This window comes from Amphiura filiformis, unplaced genomic scaffold (assembly GCF_039555335.1).
Source record: "Amphiura filiformis unplaced genomic scaffold, Afil_fr2py scaffold_25, whole genome shotgun sequence".
Taxonomy (NCBI): Eukaryota; Metazoa; Echinodermata; class Ophiuroidea; order Amphilepidida; family Amphiuridae; genus Amphiura; species Amphiura filiformis.
The window spans coordinates 1,588,969-1,613,798 of NW_027305489.1; the positions used below are offsets into that span (position 1 = coordinate 1,588,969).

The 24,830-nt window shown below is 36.1% G+C and overlaps 1 protein-coding gene across 3 annotated transcripts in view; it reads left to right on the forward strand.

Moving 5' to 3' along the window:
* The first annotated feature begins 244 nt into the window (after positions 1-244).
* LOC140143669 (glutamine--fructose-6-phosphate aminotransferase [isomerizing] 1-like) overlaps positions 245-24,830 on the forward strand; it is a 56,513-nt gene continuing 31,927 nt past the window's right edge. For all 3 annotated transcript variants that reach the window (XM_072165488.1, XM_072165487.1, XM_072165489.1), the window contains exons 1-2: positions 245-386; positions 23,073-23,180. In XM_072165488.1, coding sequence (XP_072021589.1) covers positions 380-386; positions 23,073-23,180 — 115 coding nt within the window. In that variant the 5' untranslated portion in view covers positions 245-379. The remainder of the gene's footprint in view (positions 387-23,072; positions 23,181-24,830) is intronic.

The window sequence follows — 24,830 nt, forward strand, 5'->3', positions numbered from 1 at the left end:
GATACAAGTCTACAACATTTTAGAGACGTGGCCGTGGATTGCCAAATGGTGTGTTTCTATTAACAGGAAAAAGTCTAAATGTATGAATTTCATGAATAATAAATTATAATGTTGCTTCACAGAGATTCTTTTTCAACAAAATTGTAATTGGAGAAACAAAACAAAGTATTTACATATACTTTTGAGGGCTTTGAGGTGATTATATTAAAAATATTGAACAGCTTATAGAAACACCCTGGAGTAAACAATCATTCATCGATCATTGCATTTGGAAACCAAGTTGACACATAATTTCTGCATTTTCAGGGCCTGTGCATTCCTTCAGTCCTGCCTTTTAATAAGACTTGTTTAAAAAGGAAACGAGCAGAAGAATAGCAATATGTGTGGTAAGTAGTTTAAAGGACACATGTCATATAACACTATAACGACAGTTACAGCATGTACAGTAAGCTTAAAATTAAATACAGCAAGACTTCAGGTCAGTCTTTATCTAGACGTTCGCTTTTCGTATCTCTTTCCTTGTTGGAAAGGTATAACGTTGAGGAGATAGGAACATGTACAGAAGATCCGGGACCTACTCTGCCATGTTTGGCTGAGTAACGGTACATGAACACAGTCTTTTGTGCCTATGTAAATTAGTCATTGTGTAAAGCTGTGTTTATACCCACGGGTTACTCATCATCAGACTGAATCATTGTCGCTAACTACACAAGTTATGTGTGCAATTTTAGAGAACGTTGACCGACAGAGGGTGTCAATATAGGCCTACGTGTCCAGTCGTGTCGCTTTTGAAAAACAGCGAATCATGCGCATGCTCAGCAGGCAAATACGACGGCGATTTAGTACACTGACCATGCGTGCGATTCAGGTTTCTCCAAAAGCGATTGAGTATAAATGCATCTTTAGAAATGACCGGCGATTGTGTGTTCTCAAGTGGGTTTTATCATGTTAATTAGTGACCTCGATCAAGCATTGAAATGCTGTCATTTTTGTACTGGATCGCTCAAGCATCTCCAACAAATTTTTCAATGTAAGTGCCTCTGGCCCTAGTAGAAGTAAAAATGGATACTATGGCCAGAGTTCTAGGGCTAGTCTTTATCATAAACATAAATAATATGACATTAAGGGTTTACCGTCGTAACTAAACCATTCGATCAAATTTTTTTAAATTGACATATTTTGTACATTAATATGTGTAGATAATAAATCAGTAAAAAAAACTGGGGGTGCCGGACCTCACTTTTGAGCTACAGCCGTTTTAAAAGAGGTGTACATTTCCAAAAATCTCTGTACACTTTAATGGCAAAATCAGCAATTTTCTCAAAATAGACAACCTTTATGTTGTAGAAAAAATTGTATCGATCAAATTTTTTAAATTTTATATATGTTATGAAAAATAAAAGCTCTGTAAATCGCAAGAAAAAAATTGGGGTACCGGACCTTGTTTTCGCGTAAATTGACCAAAATAGGTCAAAATTTCATTTTTCATGCACACCATGCGTAGTTAATTGCGTACATGGATATTTTGGTGCGTATCAACGCGCTGGTATACACGCGAGATCTGATGCCGTATAAGCGTTCGTTTACGCATATGGCCACAAAAAGGAATTGTCTGTTTACGCAGGAAAGTTTTCACTGCAAAAAAAGTTAACCTAAGAAGTTACCATAATAGGAAAAATTATTCTATGATGTCGATTATTAAGATTTCATGCCTTAATATTCTTACTAATTTGGTGTATTTTGGTCATAAACGGATGTAAGAAAGACTCCCTCTGCAATCTGCAAAGATATTGGACCAAAGAGTTATCAAGTTAGTAAGTTACACAAAGTGAGAAATTTTCAGCTTTCACCATGTTCACCTGACTCGATCGACCAAAAAGAGGATTTATTAAACATGTTTAAGCGAAGCGTTTGCCCAGGGGGGCCACTCAAATATGAGAGTGTACGCATGCGTGACCAAATTTTTTTCAACACCCCCTAAACAAGTTTTCCTCTGTGAGCAAAATTACCCCCTAAGCAAGTTTTTAGCGCGCTTCCCCAAAATTTTGACCCCCTAAACAGGTTTTTGTCTAATTTTGACCCCCTAAACAAGTTTTTGTCTAATTTTGACCCCCTAAACAAGTTTTTGTCTAATTTTGACCCACGTTACAAGTTTTGATGGTTTTTTACATATTGAATAAATTTGTAGGCCTACTAAGTTAGTAACTTGTCATTGAACACTAAAACTGAGTCCACCTCCGGATATAGGTTTACCCCCTCCGGTATACCATACCGTAGGCCTACCACTTTAAAATATAAATAATTCAGATTCGTAGCTTGTTACATGAATCTGATTGGATTCTCGTAAAGTAGTTTTGTGAGAATATACCAATAAATTATTCAGCGTAATTTATGATCTGGTTTATCCAGACGCAACGAAAAGCAGTATTCACATCGTATTTGGTTCCGAATTCGGCACCTAAAGTTGATTATCGTGTCCTGATACCAGCGGCCCTTTTCATGCTTTCTACTGCATATATAATTTCCTAAAGTAATCCAGAGAAGGGGAAACTCGCAAATCTACCAGCAGGAGTAGTAAATAATGTGAGGAATCTATAAAGGTCCTAAAATCTTTTTGAAAAATATACATGATATTTTCATTCGGATTTTCGCCACCCCGCTTTGTCCACTGAACTATATACCCATCATCATAATCATGACGTCATTAATTAATATGCACGTTTTTTAATCTAAACGGTATTTTCCATAGAAGTACGAGGCCATGGTTAAATCACATGTAAGGCCAATGGAACTCGATTATTAGTTTCCGATTGGATGTTTGAAAAAAAGGACGAGGTCGCTATTTCATTATTCATTATTCGGTCTCTTTTCATTATCCATTATGTCAACAAAATCAATGATTTTATGAACAGCTTTCTCCAAATTTAGGTACCCCAACAGTATATTGTTGATGAAAGATCATTTCAAAACAGGTTTAAAATGCTTAGATCATCATTACAGACATTTTGCAACAGATTGAGAAAAGATTTGAATTTGTTTTTATTAAAATGAAAAGAAATTTGCAATTTTTGTAATCACTCAGAAACATGATGAGGTAATCCGTAAATTTCCATTATTTACCACATCCTCTACCCCTACAACTAAGAAAAACTGCTGATTATGATCAACAGGGGATGTCAGACATTTTGAGAGTTTCAATTTTGATTATTTCCATCTCAATTTTCAGAAAATTGACTTTTTTATAAAAATAATGAAAGTTTTGGTCAAATTGAAAAAGTGATGCGGGCGGTCAATAGGAAACTAACAATCGAGTTCCATTAGCCTAACACGTCATGAAATATATTTGCATAACATAGTGCTTTAAACATTTATACGACACTGGAATAAACTTTTTTCGGAATCGGAGTTTCAGCAGATTTGAAAAGCGGATTAAAATGGTACCCTAAATGCGCTACAAACGATTTTAAAACAACCCCTTTTCATGAAAATCACCGTTTTTGCCCCTTAACGCGTCACGCCGCAGAACGCGCCCAATCGAAAAAAAACACCCCTTTTCACGCGTTTTTTTGGTCACGCATGCTTACATCATTATATTTGAGTGGCCCCCCGGGAGCGTTTGACACCATGGCCGAAAGTGTTTGACTATAATAGGCCTACAATTATTATAGACATAGGCCTACTTAGCATGCTTAGTGCCGTTTACCGAGAAAAAAACTTTTTTGGTCAAAAAAAACTATATAATTATACGGAATTATCTCGAGGTGGATTCATATCACAAAGCAGTTCAATTAAAGCAAAGTTAAACACTGGGTTGCCTATAGCTGTAGAAAAACATTTGGCCTATTATAATTTTTGTTAACTGTTTACCTAATGCTGTGTCTGAATGTAAAACTGTAATGTATGCAGATGATACCTCTTTAATGTGTAAAGCTAAAAATGAATCTGATCTTAAAATTCAAATGGAGTCATGTCTAAGTAGGGTAGCTGAATGGTTCAAAGTAAACAAACTCACTTTAAATGTTGAAAAGACTAAGTTTATGATCTTTGGTACAAACAAAATGCTTGAAAAGTTCAACAATGTACATTTAATATATAACAACAATGATATTGAAAGAGTAGATGAGTTTAAATATCTAGGTGTGAAATTTGATAGCAAGCTGTCTTGGTCAGCTCATGTCGATAATGTTAGTAAAACTATTTCCAAAAGAACTGGCATAATAAAACGTATAAAATATTTCCTTCCATACAAAACCACTGTAATGTTATCCAATGCTCTTGTTATTCCCCACTTTGATTATGGAAGCATGGTCTGGTCAAATTTTAGTGTAGAGTACCATAATAGGCTTCAGGTACTTCATAATAATCTAGCTAGAATAATTCTCTCAGCAGATATAAGGACACCAACTAATGATTTAATGAATACATTGCAGTGGGTTAAACTTGATCAAAGATGGCATAATACTCTATTAATGACTGTTTTCAAATGTTTAAAGAATGAATATCCATTGTACTTATCTTCTCAATTTGATTTTGTTCATGATAACCATAATCATATAACTAGAAATCATACTTCTAATACATTGATTGTACCAAAATTTAAATCAAATTCAGGTCAACGTACTTTTCATGTCAGGGCAGCCTATGCATGGAATTCTTTGCCACCGACAGTAAGAGCTCAGATGGAAAATATGACTTTAGGCCAATTTCAATCAAAAATTAAAGAAATTTAGGCCTGTCTTTTTCTATATTTTATTCATTTACTTGCTTGAATTTTGTATATAAATATAAATATAATTATTGTATTTCTGTATTTTGAATCATGGTATTTATAATTATCTTGTAGTTGATGGTACCATTATACTTATTTGTAATATATTGTAAATACATTATAAATACTGTATGATACTTTGTAAATATTGTGTATCGTAATATATTTTGTTGCTATATAACATGTATCAATGAGGGCCTGCTTGAAAAGCAGTGCTTGTCACTGAAGCAGTATAACCCTCAATAAAGAAAGAATAAATAATAATAAATAATAATAATAATAATTAGGCTATGATATTATTTTTGTAAATGTATGACACATTTTTTTGAAATTGAATAGTTTTGATGGTGTTGTCTATATCGCATGCATTATGAATTCAGTGCACGTAGTAGGCCTAGGTCTTTACCCAATAACACAAAATGCTTTAAAGATTTAAATGTTGGATTATAAACTTGCCGTGTGGTGCGTATCATTATGAAACGTTCTACAAACGTATTTAACCTTTAATAATAGGCCTATAATATACCGGTAGTGGTTACCCAACATTTAGGCCAAAATATTATTAAAACGAATTAACCAATTTATCCAACACTCGTTACGTTTAGGCCTAATGTTTAAAAAAACAACTTGATTCTGTGTTTGTTGGGTAGGCCTATAACTTCATACCATTGGACCCTACTGTCATAAGCCTAATTTGGGGGAGGGGTCCAGGTCCGTTATCAGTGGAAGCACGCTGGCAAAATTTGGTTTGTAGGCCTACATGTTATATTAAGCGGCCACTTTTCTTGCGCTCAGCAAACATTGTTTTCTTTATTTTGTGGCCCTGGTTATCGCCGGTGCGCAAAAATAGCATTGACACGCACATCACGCATCGTTCTCTGCAATGTCTGCAACGCAACGCCGAGCACAACGCGGAGTACGCACGCGTTGAAAACAGGCGCAATAGTCAAGTCGAATCGGGTGACGACGGAAAACCCTTAAGGTTAAACAAAATCTGTTATGGCTTTGTCAACTCAAAAAACATATTATCATCTTACACGTAAGAAAACATGCATACCAATCATGTGAAATAAAAAAAAATTAAAAAAAAGTGTAAAAATTACCATTTTAGCTTATTTTGTCACCTTCAGTCAGCTCCTATTGTTAAATTTGTTTACCGATGCTTGGTAACAAATTTGATTGACAGGCAATAGCTTGTCACCTGTCATGCGCGCAACACAATTATCTCTATAAAACATTCTATAAAGATGTCAGCCTCATGCAATTATACTGATCATCAGTTGCAAGCTCGACCCAAGACGCATTCGGCCTAAAAGACACTGCCCTATTGTAATGCAGCCAGAAAAAACCCGACCGCCCGGTCAATATTTTTTGAGGCCTGTGATTGGTTGGGTGGGAGTGGGGCACCCAGGGGAGTCGGTGGGGATCATCCCCACAGATAATTTTAAGGAATACATGGGAACAGCAAAGAGTCCTTAAAACCGGGCCTTAAAATGAATAAAATGAGATAAGAAATGTACAAATTGGGATAAAAATTTGTCTTTTCGCCCTATTCCTCACACTAAAATCCTGGCCAATAACGGGCTGTGCTGGAGTTTGATTGACAGAATCGTTTCGGGTAGGCCTATCACATTCATGTTTTATATAGCACGAACGGCCGACGGGCTTATGCTTTTCAAGATGTATTTGTTTGTAGCGCTCTGTTTAGTTAGTTCGTTGGGGTGGGTGTTTCATGTTTATTTTGTTTGTTTTAGCAGAGAAAATGGGGACATCTAAAGGCTGTGCAATAATTATGAGCCCTGGGGGAGGGTAAAATTAGGGGTGGGGGACAAGAAATTTTTGGCGAGCCGAAAGGGGATGGGAAGCAATTTTTGGCAGGCCGAGAGGAGGGGCAAGTGAATTTTGGCACATAAAACACTCTAAAATGCTTAGGAAAACCGTGCGGAAAAGCTTAATGCAAATTTTCCTTCACATCTAAGCTTCAAGTAACATGTATAAAGACCATTTAAAGTTGGTAAATTGACATCCCAAAAATTTGGCATGTGCAATGGGGGGGGCAACGATTTTTGGCGGGCCGAGAGGGGGGCAAGCGATTTTTTTTGGCGGGCGGGGAGCAATTTTTGGTGTCATTTTCCCAACAAATTACTCTTATCATACAGTGTATTCTGCATGTACATTATTACCCCCCCCCCCCACCCCCGTGTGGGCCTCCTCCCACATACCCGAAGAGGAGGAGGGGTCAAATAATGATGAATTATTGTTTTTATATTGCGCATTATATAGCCTATATCAAATTTCCGGATCTGAGAAAATCTCGAATTTTAAAATGAAAATTCCTTAGAACCCTGACTGGATGACTCGGCTAGATAATGGTACTCATTTTTTTTTGCATCGTGGCCAAATCAAAGTTTTATATTATTGAGAACACATTTTCATGCCAAAAATTGATGAATTTTAGTCCATTATCGGACCAGCATGCCACTGATTGCTGTCGGATTTTATTCAAAAAACTCATCTCTTTTTCCTCAATGAATATTACCCTAGTAAGAAGTATGCAATGTGTATTAATGAACGATGACGTTTGAGATGCTGCTGCATGGACTGATGCCGTATAGGCCTATGTATACCATGTATACTCTAAGATCAAGTCATGTTTAAGGTGGTACGAAAGGCAAAATCAAGTTGCTCTGATTGAGATTAAAATAGACTTGTTGCAGAGAGATATGCAAAATAATCTTAATTCCAAAATTTGAGCCAAATCGGACAAACGGTTTTTGAGATATTGCTGTTGAAAGATTCTTTGTATTCTATTGTTTTTGCCAATATATTGATGAAGTTAATGAGGAAAATTGGCAAAATGTGCTCATTAATATTAATTTTGCCAATATTTTGCCAATATTTTATGAATAAACCTTCATACTACTTTTACCTTTAAAATTTTGACCTGAAACTTTGCCAATGTGTCTCTATGACCTAAACCTTTAACATGTGATTTTCCGCCCATCTAATTTGCATATTTGCATAATTAATTAGCTTTAAGTATAATGCTAATTAATTATGCAAATATGCAAATTAGATTTGCGGGAAAATCACATGTTAATGTTTTAGGCCATAGAAACACATTGGCAAAGTTTCATGTCAAAATCATATAAAATAAAAGTAGTATGAAGGTTTATTCATAAGATATTGGTATAATATTGGCAAACATGAATATTCATGAGCACATTATGCCAATTTTCCTCATTAACTTCATCAATATATTGGCAAAAACAATAGAATACAAAGAAACTAAAAACATGTATATCTCGACGACCGTATGTCCGATTTCCTTCAAACAAAAACTATTTTGCTCAGTGTATATTTAGCTTAACTTATTCAATCTATTCAAATGGTTCTAAATTCAGTTTCTGTTTTCCAGAAACATCGTTTCGAACCCCCTTAAGTCTAAATGGAAGCAAACTTGGGTCAAAGGTTTGATGTGGACCTTTTAGCTGTATAATTTCGCTTTGTGTGGCCGTCGGGTGGGGTAGGTTGGGTGGGGGTGAGTGAGTGAGTGTGTGTATGTATTTCCCTTGGGATATAGGCCTACTATTCAAATCCCAATTTGTAGCGACACGCTGTATGTTTAACATACCGAATTTTACAAATTACTCTTATATATCACTAGATTTCATGGTTCTCGGTCGGGCGCTTCTCGTGATAGGCCTATTTCTAATTACCCAAACTCGTTACCCATATACCTGCCCTGACTTTTTAAACTACTAAGAAATGCGTCTCTCAATGATCAAGACCCAAGACACAACTTAATCAACTCTGTTTGTTTTAAAGGTGTGATGCTTACTTGTAGGCCTACCCATAATCTGAAACCAATCATTCGCCTCTTCCAAGCCCTGCCCTGTTACCACATTTAGAGAAACCGAAATTAATATCTGGACGTGGATATAGGCCGTTACTAAAGTAATGAAATCAATCGCGAGAAACGTGAACGCAAAAACGGTTCATAGGCCTTCCGGAAATAGTCATGTTCTCAAAAAATAGGCCTACATGCACGTGTTTGGTGTGTGCACGTGTTCGGTATCTTAACGTGTTCGGTATCTTATATGTGTTGAAAATAAGGCCTATAATTATTGGTCCGATGAGATGCACCTGTTAGTCACACTGTAATGCTTCAAGTTCCGATGCGCGGACTGTACTCCGCACACACGCCCGGTGATGCTCAGCGATAGCGCAGCGCGCGCACGCGATAGTGCAGCGCGAGCACGCGATAGTGCACCAGCGTGAACGCGAAACTTCGCGGGACGCTTGAACGCGATAGCGCCATGGACAGAGGATTTGACGGACGGACACGCCGTAATTAGTATTAAGATACCATGTATTCTTCATGCATAAGTACCCCATGTGGGCCCCTCCCACATCCCGATTGGGGGGGACAATCATTGTTTTTATATTGCGCATTATAGGCCTATACTATCAATTTCAGTCATGTAGGCCATGTTTAATATTATATTAGGTCAAAAAAACTTTTCAAAAAAGTCTAAAACACTCCGGTTTTTATGTCAAAAATGGTCTCTTTTGGGGTGCTAAATCTGCTAAAATGTTTACTGAACGTGAAAGCCCAGGATGGGGTGCCGGTAGGTGTGGTGGGTGGGGAAGCAGTGGATACCAAGCACAAAAATGTTTAATTATTGCCTTATTTTTCTGCTTCAACATCAGCCATATTGGTCATGTAATAAAACCAAAAAACAATTTTTAAGAGTGTCTCTTGTGCATAAAAGTATAGGAAACTCAGTAACTTTAAAGCATGTTTTCTGGAAGACGTAAGCACTTGTTATTAAAAGTGTAGAACAAGCCAGGAGCCTTGAAATGTTCTTTTTTAATAGCCTCTGAAATGTCCTTTCCTGTGGTGCGAAATGGGCAGAAACCATCTGGCTTACCCCCACCAGGGCCCTTGAGCGGGCCCCGAACCCCCGGCCGTGCTGGGCGACAGCTCCACTGCCACGCTCGCTTCGATTTGCAAGTTCAGGATTTTTTGGGGTCTGTCTGTGCATCTCTGAATTTTGTAACAATCCAAAAGTTGAGGGTCTCACCCCTTAATTGTTGGACTGGGATTGACAAGCCAGTAGGCCTATATAAGCGCCTTTATATTTAGGTCCATTTTTAATATCATTAAAACTTTTTGCTCCATTCGTGCGAATTTGTTCAGTCCAGCAAAATCATTTTGATAGTAGGTCATCAAGACACAGGTTTTGCAATTTGAGGCCCTGCACTGGTACCCCCCCCCGTTTTGAGGCTCACATCCCCCCTCAGACACCCTCCCGATGGTCGAGCTATTCCTGAATCCGCCACTGCCCTCTCGGCCTACTAAAAATTGCATGGTTTTTTTTGCCATGGGGGGTATTTTTGCAATGTGCAAAGGCCATTAAAATTTTTCTCCATATTAGGCCTATTTCACAACCCATTAGGTATAGGCCTATTAGGCCTAGTTTTCATGTGTTTTTTTCTCATGCATTACTTTCATGTATTTAGGTGTTTGTGAAGTTTTCTTTGGAAGGGGGTCCCAAATTTACAAAAAGTCAGCGCCAATAAAATTGCGCCCCCCCTTCCCGCCATCACCGATACACCTTACCCTTAACAGGCTAAAATTGCATTGAAATCGGTCCTTTAAAATAAACACACTATCTGTAATCATCTTGTGACTCACATTCTCTACATTTGGTCATTAAAAATGTTATGACCCCCCTGTTTTTCTTTCCAAAAATTTACGTCCCCCCCCCGTATATTTGGGGCCCCCCCCCCGAAGAAAATGCCAGCCCCTTAATATTTTTTTAAAGATTGGTTTTAGGCCTATTTATTTTTTATTTACGTATACTATTTAGCCCTATTAGATTTCATATTGTAGGCCCTATGGATTAATTATATATTTTCTGAGAGAAAGAGAGAGAGAGAAATAGAGAGGGAAAGCAAGAGGGACTGATGGAGAGTGCGGAGAGGAAGAAAATGGCAAAGAAAATTGGACACAGTTGTTTGACATAAGCGCCGATAGCGGGTCAAATTGAAATAAGGCCGAAGTTGGTACTAGATACGAGTTGTCACAGGGCACACAACGTGAGTGACCTTGTGACCTCTTCAGAAATCAACACGCTGAAATGCTGAATTCAAATCAAGTGTCCGGAGGATAAATAATTTGAAATTTTGACATCTTTGGACCAAATTGGTAAGAAGTAAGTTACTGATTAGCATGTAACGCTATTCATTAATCGTCATGTCCATTTTGACATCAACAGAATGAAAGATGTTGATGAAAGAGCGATTTTTTTTCAAGCGTATTTTATGGAGTGGCCGTAATCGCTAATTGAAAACCGTCACAAAATGACAGCGGAGTGTGCCTAAACGCCCAGATATTTCATTTTTGGTGAATCCTAGTAACACTAGCATACCACATATGTTATGGTAAGGTATCATAGAAATAATGTAGCTAAGAATTCTGGCGATAATATCATACACAAAAACAATATTATTGTTACAAAAAATGACCACAAGTGGTACCAGATTCCATGCAAATTTTGTCAATGCTTAAGCTTATAAAATAAAATCAACAAAAGCTTTATACAGGCTGAATAGTGCCATTATTTTATTGAACTGTTTATTATCTGTAGCCAAATTAAAAGCAAAATCGGGCATGCATCACTAACTTATGGCCTCTGTCACAAAAATCTTCATGCTCACGTGACGTGAACAAAATTGAAACACTGACAAAGTACATTTGTGTATGAGCTAGATTAATAAATCATAATTAATGATAATGCTTAGAATGTTAGCTCCGAGATGACCTATGATTTTTAGGTCTACGATGTTTATTTTCTGGAGAAAAAAATTGGTTTAGGTGGCTACGTGCAGCCCAAATTAGGACGAGAACCATAGAAATTTAGCGTAACCTTAAGGCTGGCATTTTCGGCGGGTAGCGGGTACCCGCCTGATTACATTACCCGGTAGGAAATACCCTACCCGGTACCAATTCAAAAAAAAAAAAAAAAAAAAAAATTTTAATTTTTTTTAAGTTTTATTTTTTCGGTTTAGTAGTGTCCCTAAACCTAGACCTAAATGCTAGGATCATTCATGGTTGACCTAAAAAAAATAAAAAATTTCAAGATATTTTGTATTTTAAATATGAAAATTGATCATTTGTATTCATGTCATAGTCTATTAATGATTTCAAAATGCATTGAATTTGAATTTTTTTTTTAGGTCTACCATGAATGATCTTAGCATTTAGGTCTAGGTCCAGGGACACTACAAAACCGAAAATGCAATTTCGGGTACCCGGTTACCCTCCCGAAAAATGCGACGGGTACCCGGGTACAAAATTACCCGAAAATGCCAGGCCTATATGACATCTAATCAGATAATGTCATGATGTTAAATAAAGATTACTGAGTTACAGTTACTGGAATTAACTCATATTATAATGCCTGGCTAATGCTGTTGTTAGTAGTAGCCAGAGTTACTCACACCTCCGTCACTACGATTTCCACTGTCCTTCTCCGTACGAAGGTCTGATACTCCTGAGCCTATCTGGTCCAGGGTACACATAAAATACCACTTTTTCTCATAAATACCACTTCCTACCATTCCTCACGTGAAGATGAGACAATAAACAAAACATATTTGGTCATGTTTTTTGAGGTGGGCACCCAAAAAAGGTGGAGCTGTCACATTTTCCAAAATATTTTCTCTTCTTATTCTTATATTTTTGCTAAAATCCATCATGAAGAAATGGTTTTGGTCTTATTTTGAAGATAAATTATTAATTAAATGAAATAATAACAAATACAGTTGAACAAATCAATTAATTAATTTCAACAGCTTAATTAAGTTAATTAGTCAGGGGTGGAGCCGAAGCGGAGGAGCCGGAAGCGGAGGAGCTCTGTGTAATTCCAATGGGAAGTTGGTGTTCATTTTAAAATTTATGCACTTTGTTGCCTCAGTAGGAGTAAAAATGCATTTGCATGATGTTAATTTTATTATTTAACTTTCCATTTCTATAATTAGCTAGTTAATCTTAATAAATTTAGTAATTAAGGATTTAACAAGCTTTTAATTAATGCAGTGGAATGTGTGTCATGCAATATAATGGGCTTTAAATTTTGCATGCATTTCATCTGTCATAAATAGATCTTTTAAAATTGTTTTATCTTTGAAATATCTATAAAATAAATCTTCTCAAAGGAGATTATTACAGTCAAGGATTTAATCTGATGACATATTGATCTCTGGCTATTGTTAAATAGTTTATTGATGTAGGCTAATTGTGCATGTATATGCCTATTGTACATGTACCATTGTTACAAATTATTCACTGTATATTGATTTTTGGAACACCCTATATGGGAATTGGATATTTATGTGATATTATAGCAATTCTTTAAACTATTTTGAATATATTTTCCAAATTAATGGCACTTAGTGAAAGTTTTCATTAAATTAAACAATTTAAAATTAACTTTTTTCACACCCTGTATTACACAATGGGCTTAACAAATATAGTGCAAACTTTATATTTAATGAAAACACTAATTGTGTTCATTCCAAATATCAAGTTTATTTTCAAATTTAATATACCATGTAGAAATATTGGAGTGGTAAAGAAATGTAATTTTTATGTATTTTTCAGTGGAATCACCCTGTATATTTTTTTGGCACACCCTGTATATCCACTCAAACTTTACAGATTTGCAATCCTGACAATATATGCTTTCTAAAAATGTATAATTTTACATAGTTTGGGTGAAAACTTTTTGAAATATAATCATTTATACAAAAAAGGAGTTGATTTTTGGCAAATTGCAAGATGTGACGCAATTGGGTCCCACCTCAAAAAACATGACCATTTGATGCTTGTTCGTAAATTTTGAGCACATTTGAGTAAAAGACCAGACTTGTGACTGTGTAATCGTTAGGGTTGTTGTCAAGTAGAATTTTCATTGTCGACAATCATCAAATCTCAAGATCCGATGTTGACAAGTTGTCGACAAAGCAATACATCAATAAGGTCCAAATATTAAGTTCAGAGACCACATTATGCGTTGTTTATTTACATCAAAATATTACTGTCAAAAACACATAATCATATAATCATAATCATTACTCAGAGGCCGTATGTCTCAATTTTGGCCCAGTGAAAATTATTTTTGTCTCACAAAAATTTGTAATGCTGTATTACAATTAGTCAATTTGGGGAATTACTGAGCCAAAATTGGGCCAATTTGAGAAGAAAATGTTTCATTTGGCGCACCCAATTTCCAGAGAGAGTAAACACTGTAAAATTACCATATCGGTAACTCACCATAACAAAATGAAGTCTATTGATCCACCCTATCATTGTAATGTTGCTCAATTATTACTTTCTTTTTATATACCTAGAAGTTATTTCATGATCAATAATTGTAATCTTAAGCTTATCTCTATTATTTTTTTTAAAATGACTAGTCTTTGTCGATAATTAGCCCATGCTTGTCGACAATCGGGAAAGCTGGGAAAAATTGCTTTGTCGACAATATTGTCGACAACAGCCTTGTCGACAACAACCCTAGTAATCGTCACCGTGTTTTGAATTCTTCCTATAAATAGATGCCGTCAGTGTGACGTCATCACCGCGACGCGAGTTCACGGGCGGTGCCCCATTTCTATATGCACGTACACGGCATTCATGGCCCTATGTATGGTGAGGAAGGGGCCATGATGTTTTGTGCTACTGTTTTACTTTTAGCCTACCGTACTCAAGTTACTGCAGTTGCCAGTGACATTGTCAATTCTCAGTCATGCTGTATAGTGTATATTATATCACTCATACATAAATTCTAGACAGTTCATTGGTTGATAGCCATTTATCATTTTTACCATCAGCCTCTCCGTGTGATAGTTTTTACCATCATCACATAGTGCTGTGCCATAGTGCGCCTGCGCCAAGCCGTGAGCTGACTCTAATAGACTCGCCGATTTTAATAGTTATGGGGTGGACACAAAAAAGTATGTCACGGCAAAACATGGTGTTATGTTGATGAAAAAATATATTCCCTATCATAAATAGTATTTTTGAGCAACAGAATTTATGTATGAGTAATATAAAACAAATATTAACTGTCTTAAATTTGTGTAATGGTCGAAATATAATCACAAGGTGAAAGATGTATTGTTCCATTCCACTCGCCGTTCCGGCTCGTGGAATGGAACAATCCATCTTTCACCTCGTGATTATAATATTCGACCATCACACTCATAGACAGTTAATATTTGTATACAATCAGCGTTTGAGTTTCCTAGTGTCGCATCGCAAAATGCGCCACACCTTTGAATACTTGCGAATCAATTCTACAAATGTATACATGTACCATCACATAAAATGCCATGAATGCGATTTAAAATATTCACCGTTTTTATTGCACTGATGCTGGCCCCTAGCTACAAAATACAGCTAGCTGTATGTTTACTATTAGTGGTGGGTTAAGGAATCCTGATGTTTCAAATTTCTTAGGGAACAGGCTTATTTGATGCAGTATGATCTCCTGAGCATTTTGACACCATTTTCATCCAAATCGGCCAAAAAATGAGTTGGGTGTCGGCCAAAACAAATACGGTATTTGGTCAGGGGGGTCTGGGGGTCTGAAAATCAATATTTTTGACAATAATCATTATTGTTATATAAAATGCCTTATTCTGTTAAAGTTGGTGCTGATTGGTATGTAATTGATGTCTAGAATTTCATTTATGAAAGTTGTCCATAAAAATTGGAGTTGTCGTTCTTAAAATGACTCTTTTACGTCCAAATATGGATGTGAGGGCGCACCGCGCATTGCATAAAACATGCAAACGATCTTTCAAACGGAAATTTCAATGATGTATGTATGAAGATAATCATAGTTACATGTAGAAACTGCTCAAGAAATTTGAGCGGTTTACAGAGTACGGTTTGGTTTTGGCAGCCATTTGAATATTTCATAGAATGCTCCCATTTAACTGTACACTTTAAAACATATACTTTTCAATGGAAGGCTTCCTGAGAATACGAAAAATGGTGCCACGGTCAAACGAAAAGCAATATAATGCCCAAATTTCTTGAGGATATGCCACATGTGATTATCTTCAAACTGGCATCATTAAAATTTCTTGTGCAAAGAATGTGTGTGTCAGGCGTCATAGGTCACGTGACAGGTGACGTACGAGAATGGCGAAAATACAAGGCTGACAGCCCCATTCAAAATATATGGTTAGCAGTTATAAATTGAAAAACAACATATTTACAGTGGGGTACTTTGTCGCACTTCAACGGTTTTAGAGTAAGATAATTTTGCTTTGACACCACATAACAAATTTAGAATTGTTTGTGAAGATTTCATGATTATGTCTTAATAATCCAATGGCGACGTCACAAATGGCAATATCGCATCCACCGCCACCTGGTGTGCGTGTTTTATGCAAAGCGCCTTCACATCCATATTTGGACGTAAAACAGCCATTTGAAGAAAACGACAACTTATTTAAATTATAAAAAAAGGGACACTTTGAATGCATTGCTAGCTGTTCAACTGCAAAAGTAATTAAAATGTACAACTTTATCCAACTTTGAAAAAAGGAATACCAGTATTTCTCTTGTTTCCAACCTTGAATAACAAGTAATTTAGGCCCTATAACTTTTTTTTGGTCAAAATTTTGTAAAACTTGTACCATAAACTTATTCGGTTGCCAAAAGGTGCTGGATTTCCTGATACTACAAATTTTTTTCCAATCCTATCCCCCCATGTCAAAAAGAAATCTATGCCACTGGTTGCGACTTAAACTTTGCATAACTGGGTCTTTGCAAATTCACTCTAATAATAGTAATGCCCGATCATTGTGTAAGGATGACAATATGGAAGGAATGGGGGTAAATGGGTAAACATGGTCAAAAGAAAGGAATTTTATTCAAGAAAAGGTGAAATTAGGCTGGGAAAGCATCGTAAAATGTAAGAAAATTGAACGTAATTGAGTATGCCCATTGGATGCCTAAAACCAGCGGGCCAAAAGTCGGGCCCATGAATGAAATCCATAAAAATATGCGGTTGGAAAATAAATAAATTATAACCCAAAAAAGGGTGAAAATGTTGCATCAAATGGCTTCATTTGTGCTTTCATTTTGATTTTTCCCCCAAATTCTCACGGGGGCACTTCCCCCTCAGACACCCCCCTGCGTAGCGCAAGCTTGACGGGCAGCGCTGTCACACACTCCATAACAATCATTCAAAATTGTACTTGCTCCTCTATCAAAATACTCAGGCACTGCCCCTGTCCATGGCCTATAATTTTTCTTGTTAAAAAGTTGCATCAGTTTTGTTTTTTGACATACAAAATGATGAAATTCATTTGGTAAATTTGTATATCAAATTATCAATTTGATTTGTTGCTTATCTGTTATGAGTAGATAACTCTGTAAACAGCCTGTCATTTGCATCTGGCTGTCTGTGGTGGCAATGGATCCAACAGACCATAGTCTCTGGGTGATATGAAGGCTTGTTTGCCCTCTTTGAAACCGCAATGTACTTCTTTGGTCAATTTAAGGAAAAGATTGTATTTTGTTATCCTTGGACCACTTCTCATCATGTTCCTCAGTCAGTAAATGTTTTTTTTTTTTTTGTCTTTTGCATGCCAAAATTCATGCATTCTCAGTTGAGTCTACAACTTGCTAAGGGGCTGTGCAACAATTTTGAGCCCTGGATGAAGGCCGGGGTACTCAGTACAAATGACCATACGGGACGTGCATGCAAACATGGGTAGCATTTTCAGCCTTCTGGTATATCAATGACCCCTTTTCAAAGCCTATTTTGGTATATGATTATGAATGGGTCCTTTTTCAAAAGTTTCTTAATTTTTTCGGACAACAGCCCAATTTTTCCTTTTAAATCTAGCCAAAATTTTCCCAAAATTTTGGGAAAATTTGTAAAAACTAAGACGATTTTGGGTAAATTCGGCCGAAAATTTTGACTTTTGGTATATCAATGGGTCCAAATTTCTTGAAAAATTGGTATATTTATGGGTCTACTTCCAAAATCTCAGCAGCACGTCCCTACCAAAACCAAACTTGAGTACCCCCCCCCCCCGGGTGAGGGTAAGAATAAGATTAGGGGCAATACGTGGTTTCAAAGTAAATGAACCTCTCATATGTCCATTTTCTTCTGTTTTTTATTGTTTTTGTCCTCAATTTTTGCTTACAACTGTACTCAGTTTCATTATTGCTGACTAGCCAGATGTGGTCACATGTATATCTTTCACACATCACATATAGTGATTTGACCACTACATACTATTACTAAAGAGTAATTCGACCACTCGCCTAGCATCATGCTAGCGAGGGATTGACCACTTGCCTTTAAAATCTAAACTGCAAGGCCTGGCTTAGACTCCAGTCCACAAACATTTGCATTAATACACAATTTGCATATGGTCATTTTCACGGTAAAGGGTGTAACTTTTGATTTTAGGGTCAAAATTTCAAACCACTTAAATATGTTTCTGTTTACTGAAATCATGCATAGAAGCAACTTAAATTCAAGTAAAATAATGTTTCAAGGCTTAAACCTTTTGATTTCTAATAAAAAATTTGACATTTGCATAACATTTTGGTTAAAATCTAAGAAAAACTGTATTTTACATAACCTCAGAAAATTTTGACATGAAAGCTGGAATACATGTGAAATTCCATTCCAAAGTAAGTCAACAGATATAAGTTAAATTTTATACCATGTTTTGCTATGTTTGTAATTGCAGTTTTGAAAATTTTTAACATCAAGTGTCATTTACAATGGAAATTTCCAAACCTTAAACATATTTAATTTTTAAAGTTTTAATTGGGTTCCTAAAATAATTTGAATGTCTAACTTCATGTACAAATAATACTTGATGAAAGGAACCTCCCATCCAAGTTTCACAGAAATTGGAGTTATTTTTTAGAATTGGCAATTCAAGCGATTTGTGTTTCGGAGGCTTCAGTTAACAACACAGGTGATCATAAAAGTAAAATATTTAGCTAAGTACTACAAGTTGACATAAAAAATAGGTAAAAAATATCACAATTACCAATTTTCATGCTTTGCTTCTAAGTATTGAATTTCAGTTGTGACAAAAATTAAATTATCACAGCAAGTCATTTTTTTTGTTTCGGAGGCTTCATGTTAACAATTGTTAAACATTGCAGAAGTAGTTTTTTTAAAAACAACAGTGTTGGGATCATCTAAGCTGTTATTTTCTTGTGTGTATTGAATCAATGATTCTATGCGGCAGATATTGTAGATTTATCACACATTAATTTTTTCACCCATTTGTTAAGTATGGTGTTTTTTGCATGTGAAGCCTCCGAAACAGGCTTTTTAAGGTATCAGTATATTTTTCAAACATTAACCATAATGTCAATTTTTAAAAAAATTTATGACATTCTGCACATATCAAGTAATAATTACAATGCAGATATCAGTATGAAACACACCAATTTAGATATGCATAGATGATAATTAAGTTTACTGTTGTTTCGGAGGCTTCATTTGTTTCGGAGGCTTCAATTGTTAACGGAAAGTTTGTATTGGGTCCCATTTTCAAACGGTGATATATATCTCCACGATTTAAAAACATGTGACTTGAGGATCTACTTTGCTACATTTTGATAAATAGATTGGATGAGCTCTTTTATTTATATTTGCACAAGCTTGCTGAACAGTTTGTTTCGGAGGCTTCAAAAAAGTTAACGGAAAAACGGCTATTTGAAGTCAAGATTTTATAAAAATTTTAAAAGCTTGCAAATCGGCTAATTTTTGTTACCCATTTCAAGTTAAGATAACAACTGTTATAAATCAAGAAGAAGTGAAGAAATAACCAAGAATTATGAACCAAAGCTACACCCACAAAGTTTGTTAACAATTGTTAACGGAAAATGAAGCCTCCGAAACGACAAATATTGCGAAGTCCGGTTCTCAAAAATACAGGGCCGTTCACAATTAAATCTAATGTGGCAGTGTTTACTGAACATATGACTGTACTTTCAGGATAAGAAAAATTATCCATGAACTAACTGAAGAAAACACAGGGTTTTACAAAAAATGTTACTGTTTTTTATAGTTTTTCAAAATGGCAATATTAAGTACATTTAAGCCTGCTAAAACTGAACGCAGTAACTCCCAAAGCTGATTATGCTACCCAAGGTAGCTGCTAACTAGATGACTTATGTGGCCAAAAATTATGGAATTCTGTGGCTTTATTAGAACACTACGGATTAAAATGTTAAAAATCCAAAGTTACACCCTTTACCGTGAAAATGACCATATACAAAATTTTACATGCAACATCTGTGTACCATATGGGGTCATTGAAAATCCATAAAAATATGTGAAAAAAGGTTGTTATTTTTCATGAATGATTTTTGAAGGTACATGTAATTTCAAAACCAAATATAAAGTCTTTAAAAATATTCTCGACTCGGGGATCAATATGTATGATCTTCTTTGACATCATGTGTAACCCACTTAGCACTACCTACTGATCGAACATTACCTCTCAGATTGGTCAGTTATGTGATATCTTCACTTTAATCACCAATCAGAATGGAGCTTTGCAAATATAATTCACCCCATTTTTTTACATGGTGAAATTATTCTAACAATGTTGCTGATTGGTCCAATTGATAATGAAAACTTCTTTTTGACCAATAGGCAGGTAGTTCTCAAGGGGTTAATGTATTGTGTATTGTCTTGAAACCATGATTTCATAAAGCAACACCCCAACTGGTGCAAAACTGCTTGGAACTGAGACTGGTTTTTAATGTATTGTCTAAATTGATAGGGGCATGTGTATTGTGTAATTGTCTTTGAAACTGTGAATAAAACAATGCAACAGGTGTGAATACTTGGAAACTGAGAAATTAACACCCACTAATTATATCCTGCTATACAATGTTGGTTGCAATTGCATGGGAATGGATTCCAGGTGGACACATGTTTTCAATTTTTTTTTATGTGTAGGGGTGTACCTACACAAATGTATGTATGTTGTTTTTTTAAAGAGTAGCAGGCAAAGTAAAGACTTTTCTATTGTTTCCAAGTGAGGTTAAGGAAATCATTCTGTGGGTTTTCATAAACCAGCTAACTGGGGGGGGGGGGGGCTCAAAAGCCCCCTTTTTAAAGTCAAATATACCTGATGACACCCTTTTTTTAAAAGTCATACCTGATGACCCTCTTTTTCTTTAGGTCCGGCTACAGGCTACCCAGTGACCGCCTTTTTTTCTAAAATTGTATCATCAAAACGCCACAAAATAATGCAGAAACTTTAATTCTGTTATTTCAGCAAATTTGTATATGAAATTTGGGACAAGAAATATAATTTTGCTCCCATTTTTCAAAATGTTCTACCTAATGACCCTTTCTTTGACATTTTATACCCAATGGCCCCCTTTTTTGCTATATTATACCCATTGACCCCCTTTTTCATTTAGTTTGTACTCAATGACCCCCCTTTTTTAAAACAATGTTTTGTACCGATAGGCCCCTACTTTGGAACGCTGGTAGGCACATACCTGTCACTACTAAAGTCGAGTCCCCTCCTCCCCCGGGCTGCTGAAAGTTTAGCCCCAGTATTCAGAAATAAAAATGGCCACTTGTTCCTTTCTGCTTTGAAGCTCTACATATGACAGCTGTTGTTTCCGACTGGCCTGATTATTTGTATGCATCAGAACTTTAACAAATTGTGGTATTGAGTTTGTTAAGGATGCATTGTCAAATAATATAAGTCTAAATGTAAATCTTTGGATGCCATCCCTATGTTTTGCCAGATATAAATTGCTCAAATCAGTACAAATTGCAGGCCTACCAATCTTTCATAGCTTCACACAAAATATAAGGGGGCTATCATTTTCTTCAGAAGGGAGGGTCCCAAATATACCAGAGGGTCATAAATTTTAGGAAATTTTTGATGACCAAAATGTAGGGAGTCACAAGATGTTCACAGATAGTGTATTTTATTCAAAAAGACTGATTTCAATATAATTTTAGCCTGTTTAGGGGGTAAGGTGTATCGGTGGGGGTAGGGGTGTGATTTTCGGTAATTTTGTGCCCGGTACCAGCGATTTTTCGGCGGTAACCGGCACCAAATTGCCACAAAAAAAATAATAATAATTTTTAATTTTTTTTTTAAAGTTTTTAGGTTTTGTAGTGTCTCTGGACCTAGACCTAAATGCTAGGATCATGGTTGACCTAAAAAAAATTGAATTTTGCACATTGTTTTGTAATTTATCAATATGCATTGAATTTGAATGCATTTTGATATCATTAATGATATCATGAAAACTATGTATCAATTTTCATATTAAAATTACAAAAACAATGTGCAAAATTCAATTTTTTTTTTTTTTTTTAGGGCAACCATGATCCTAGCATTTAGGTCTAGGTCCAGAGACACTACAAAACCGAAAAAAAAACTTCGAAAAAAAATTATTAAAAAAAAAAAATTGATTGAGCGAAGAAGGAATTTCCTGCCCGGGTAATAGGATTATCGGGCGGGACTCGAATTCCCGGGACTCACTCACACCCTTAGGTGGGGGTCATAAAATTTTTGTTGCCGAAATAGGAAGATCGCAATTTTGTTGACGCTGACTTTTTATGAATTTGGGACCCCCTTCCGAAGAAAATGATAGCCCCTAATTTTAAAATTGACACATTGTGATCCACAACCTCACCATATCCCCCACTTACTCCAAAAAAGTTGAGATTTTTATGCCATTGGAAACCTAGGACTATGTCTGCGAGCATTTTACCTTTCTTAGAGATTCAGTCATTTGGCAAAGACATTTTCTGTTAGCAGACAGAAATTACAACACAGTAGCATATATGGGTCAAACTGTACATGTGTAAACCGGGATGTGTAACTTCCCCAAATCTCCATATGAAGTGAAATTTTTGAAATTAAGCTTTTTTCATGGATATCTATCACAGTGGATATCTATTAATTATTGAGCCATATAACGGGTACCATAAAAAGAATGCTAGAATAACAACATGCCCCATAGCAAATGTAGTCCTCAATTGGAGAAGGCCACCAAGACCATCTGTCATTTTCAATGTTGTGTTAGTTCCAAAGAACTTTGTCCAGTTTCTAAGCATGATTCAAAATTTTTAAATTTTATTTTAAAAAGCATTTAGCTCGATCATGAATTGTAAATCATTGAAGATAGTGGTAGTTTGAACGAAGCTTGTAATTTTGACTATAATTTTGAATTTTTGTTGATTTTTTGTAGGTATATTTGCATACATAAACTATCTGGTGCCTCAGCAACGTAAGGCTATCTTGGAGACTCTTATCAATGGCCTCAAACGACTGGAATACAGGGGCTATGACTCCGCAGGTAAGTGTTGTGAGACATTTGTGAGACGTGTGAAACTGGGATACATTTATTCTTTATCCCGATAAACTGAGGATACGCCTGCAAACGGGGATATCCCCATTTTTCACTATGCTAATGGGGCTATATAACAATATTATAACCCCCCTAGAGGGCGCTAAAGGCATTAGTTAGACATAGGGCCTATTAGGGGAGGATGAGGTCCCCTATTGTATTCTATCTAACTGTGGATACACACATAATTTTTTCCAGCAAAGTGGGGGATATTCCACATATATAATTAAAAGACAGAGGTAAAAAGAACTTATCGCGTCTGATGTCTCTGTCAATTACGATCCTAGATTGATTTACACAGGTTAATAGCGGGTAAAAGGAACACCAATCTATGTGGTGCTGATCGGAGAAAAGGAATAGCAGCAAATGGCGAAAAATTATGTACATTTACAAGGTAAAAAGCAGCTTTTCTAGGCATTGTTGACATGGTGCCTTCGCGAAAGAAAGTTTCCTACTATAAAGAACTTTTGAGATGGTTTGCATGTTTGAAGGTGCAAAATTAACAATAAGGCGCCCGGTTATACCGCTGCGTTCAGCAAGTCATCATCACGACACTTGTAAACAAACCGTGTTCGAGTTTGAATGACAGATGACGTCAGACACGATAAAATCTTTTTATCTCTGTCTTTGATAATAACAACATAAAGCATAGTTGCGGTTGGATAGTCAGTGATAGTCCCAGTTGGCTAAATGCCACAGAATTAGAGACGGAGAACCGGGACTCCCTATACCGCCGCATACAATCGCGCCATCAGTTATGGGGGAAACGAAGTCGGCATGGTTGGTTGGAGACTGCTGTGGGTTGTGTGGATTCAGTTAGATTATCGAAAAAGTCATGGAATTTTAAGTTTGTGGGAATGGTCAACCCAGTGTGCTCACTCTCCCACAGCATGTTGTGAAGCAAAACAGAAACTTAACCTAGAATAACGTAATGTGAGTTACCTTCAATTGATTTGGTTTCCAATCACATATTATTATTTCATGTTGTCAACTGCCCAAAACATTTTATTAAAAAAATACAAATGTTGAAATTTGATATAATGTGTCAATTTCCAAGTCTACTTCCTTTTTTGTGATAAGCTATATGTAATAGAAACCAAGCAGTTGTTACAATGTATATTATACTTATAGTAGATTGCAGTAAGAGATATGAAAGAAATAATGAGTGTTCAATATTAAACCATGAAAAACCCAGGGCATGGGCAACATGCCAGTATGGAACAACATCATTGGTCAATGCAGAGAAAACAAAGCAAAAACAAACAAACACATACAAAACGTATTTAAAAGAGCCAACTAAAGCAATGATCAATTTGAGGTCATCCCACAAGGGCTCTTTCCTACAATTCTATATGTGACACGATCTGGTCCATGGGGGCCAAAGGCTGCAAATTTGAAACTGGGATAAATAAAGGTAAAAATATAGAGTAAAAAACAATAAAATACATAAGAAAATAGACATCAAAAAACTTCATAACTTTAGAACCAAAGTATCCAAGACCTTTGGTGTTTTCAGTAAATGATAGCCAGGGACAAGTGATTTGCGCGGAAAAAAATAGCCAATTGCGCGAAGATTACGCGAAACTTTTTTTCAGTGCA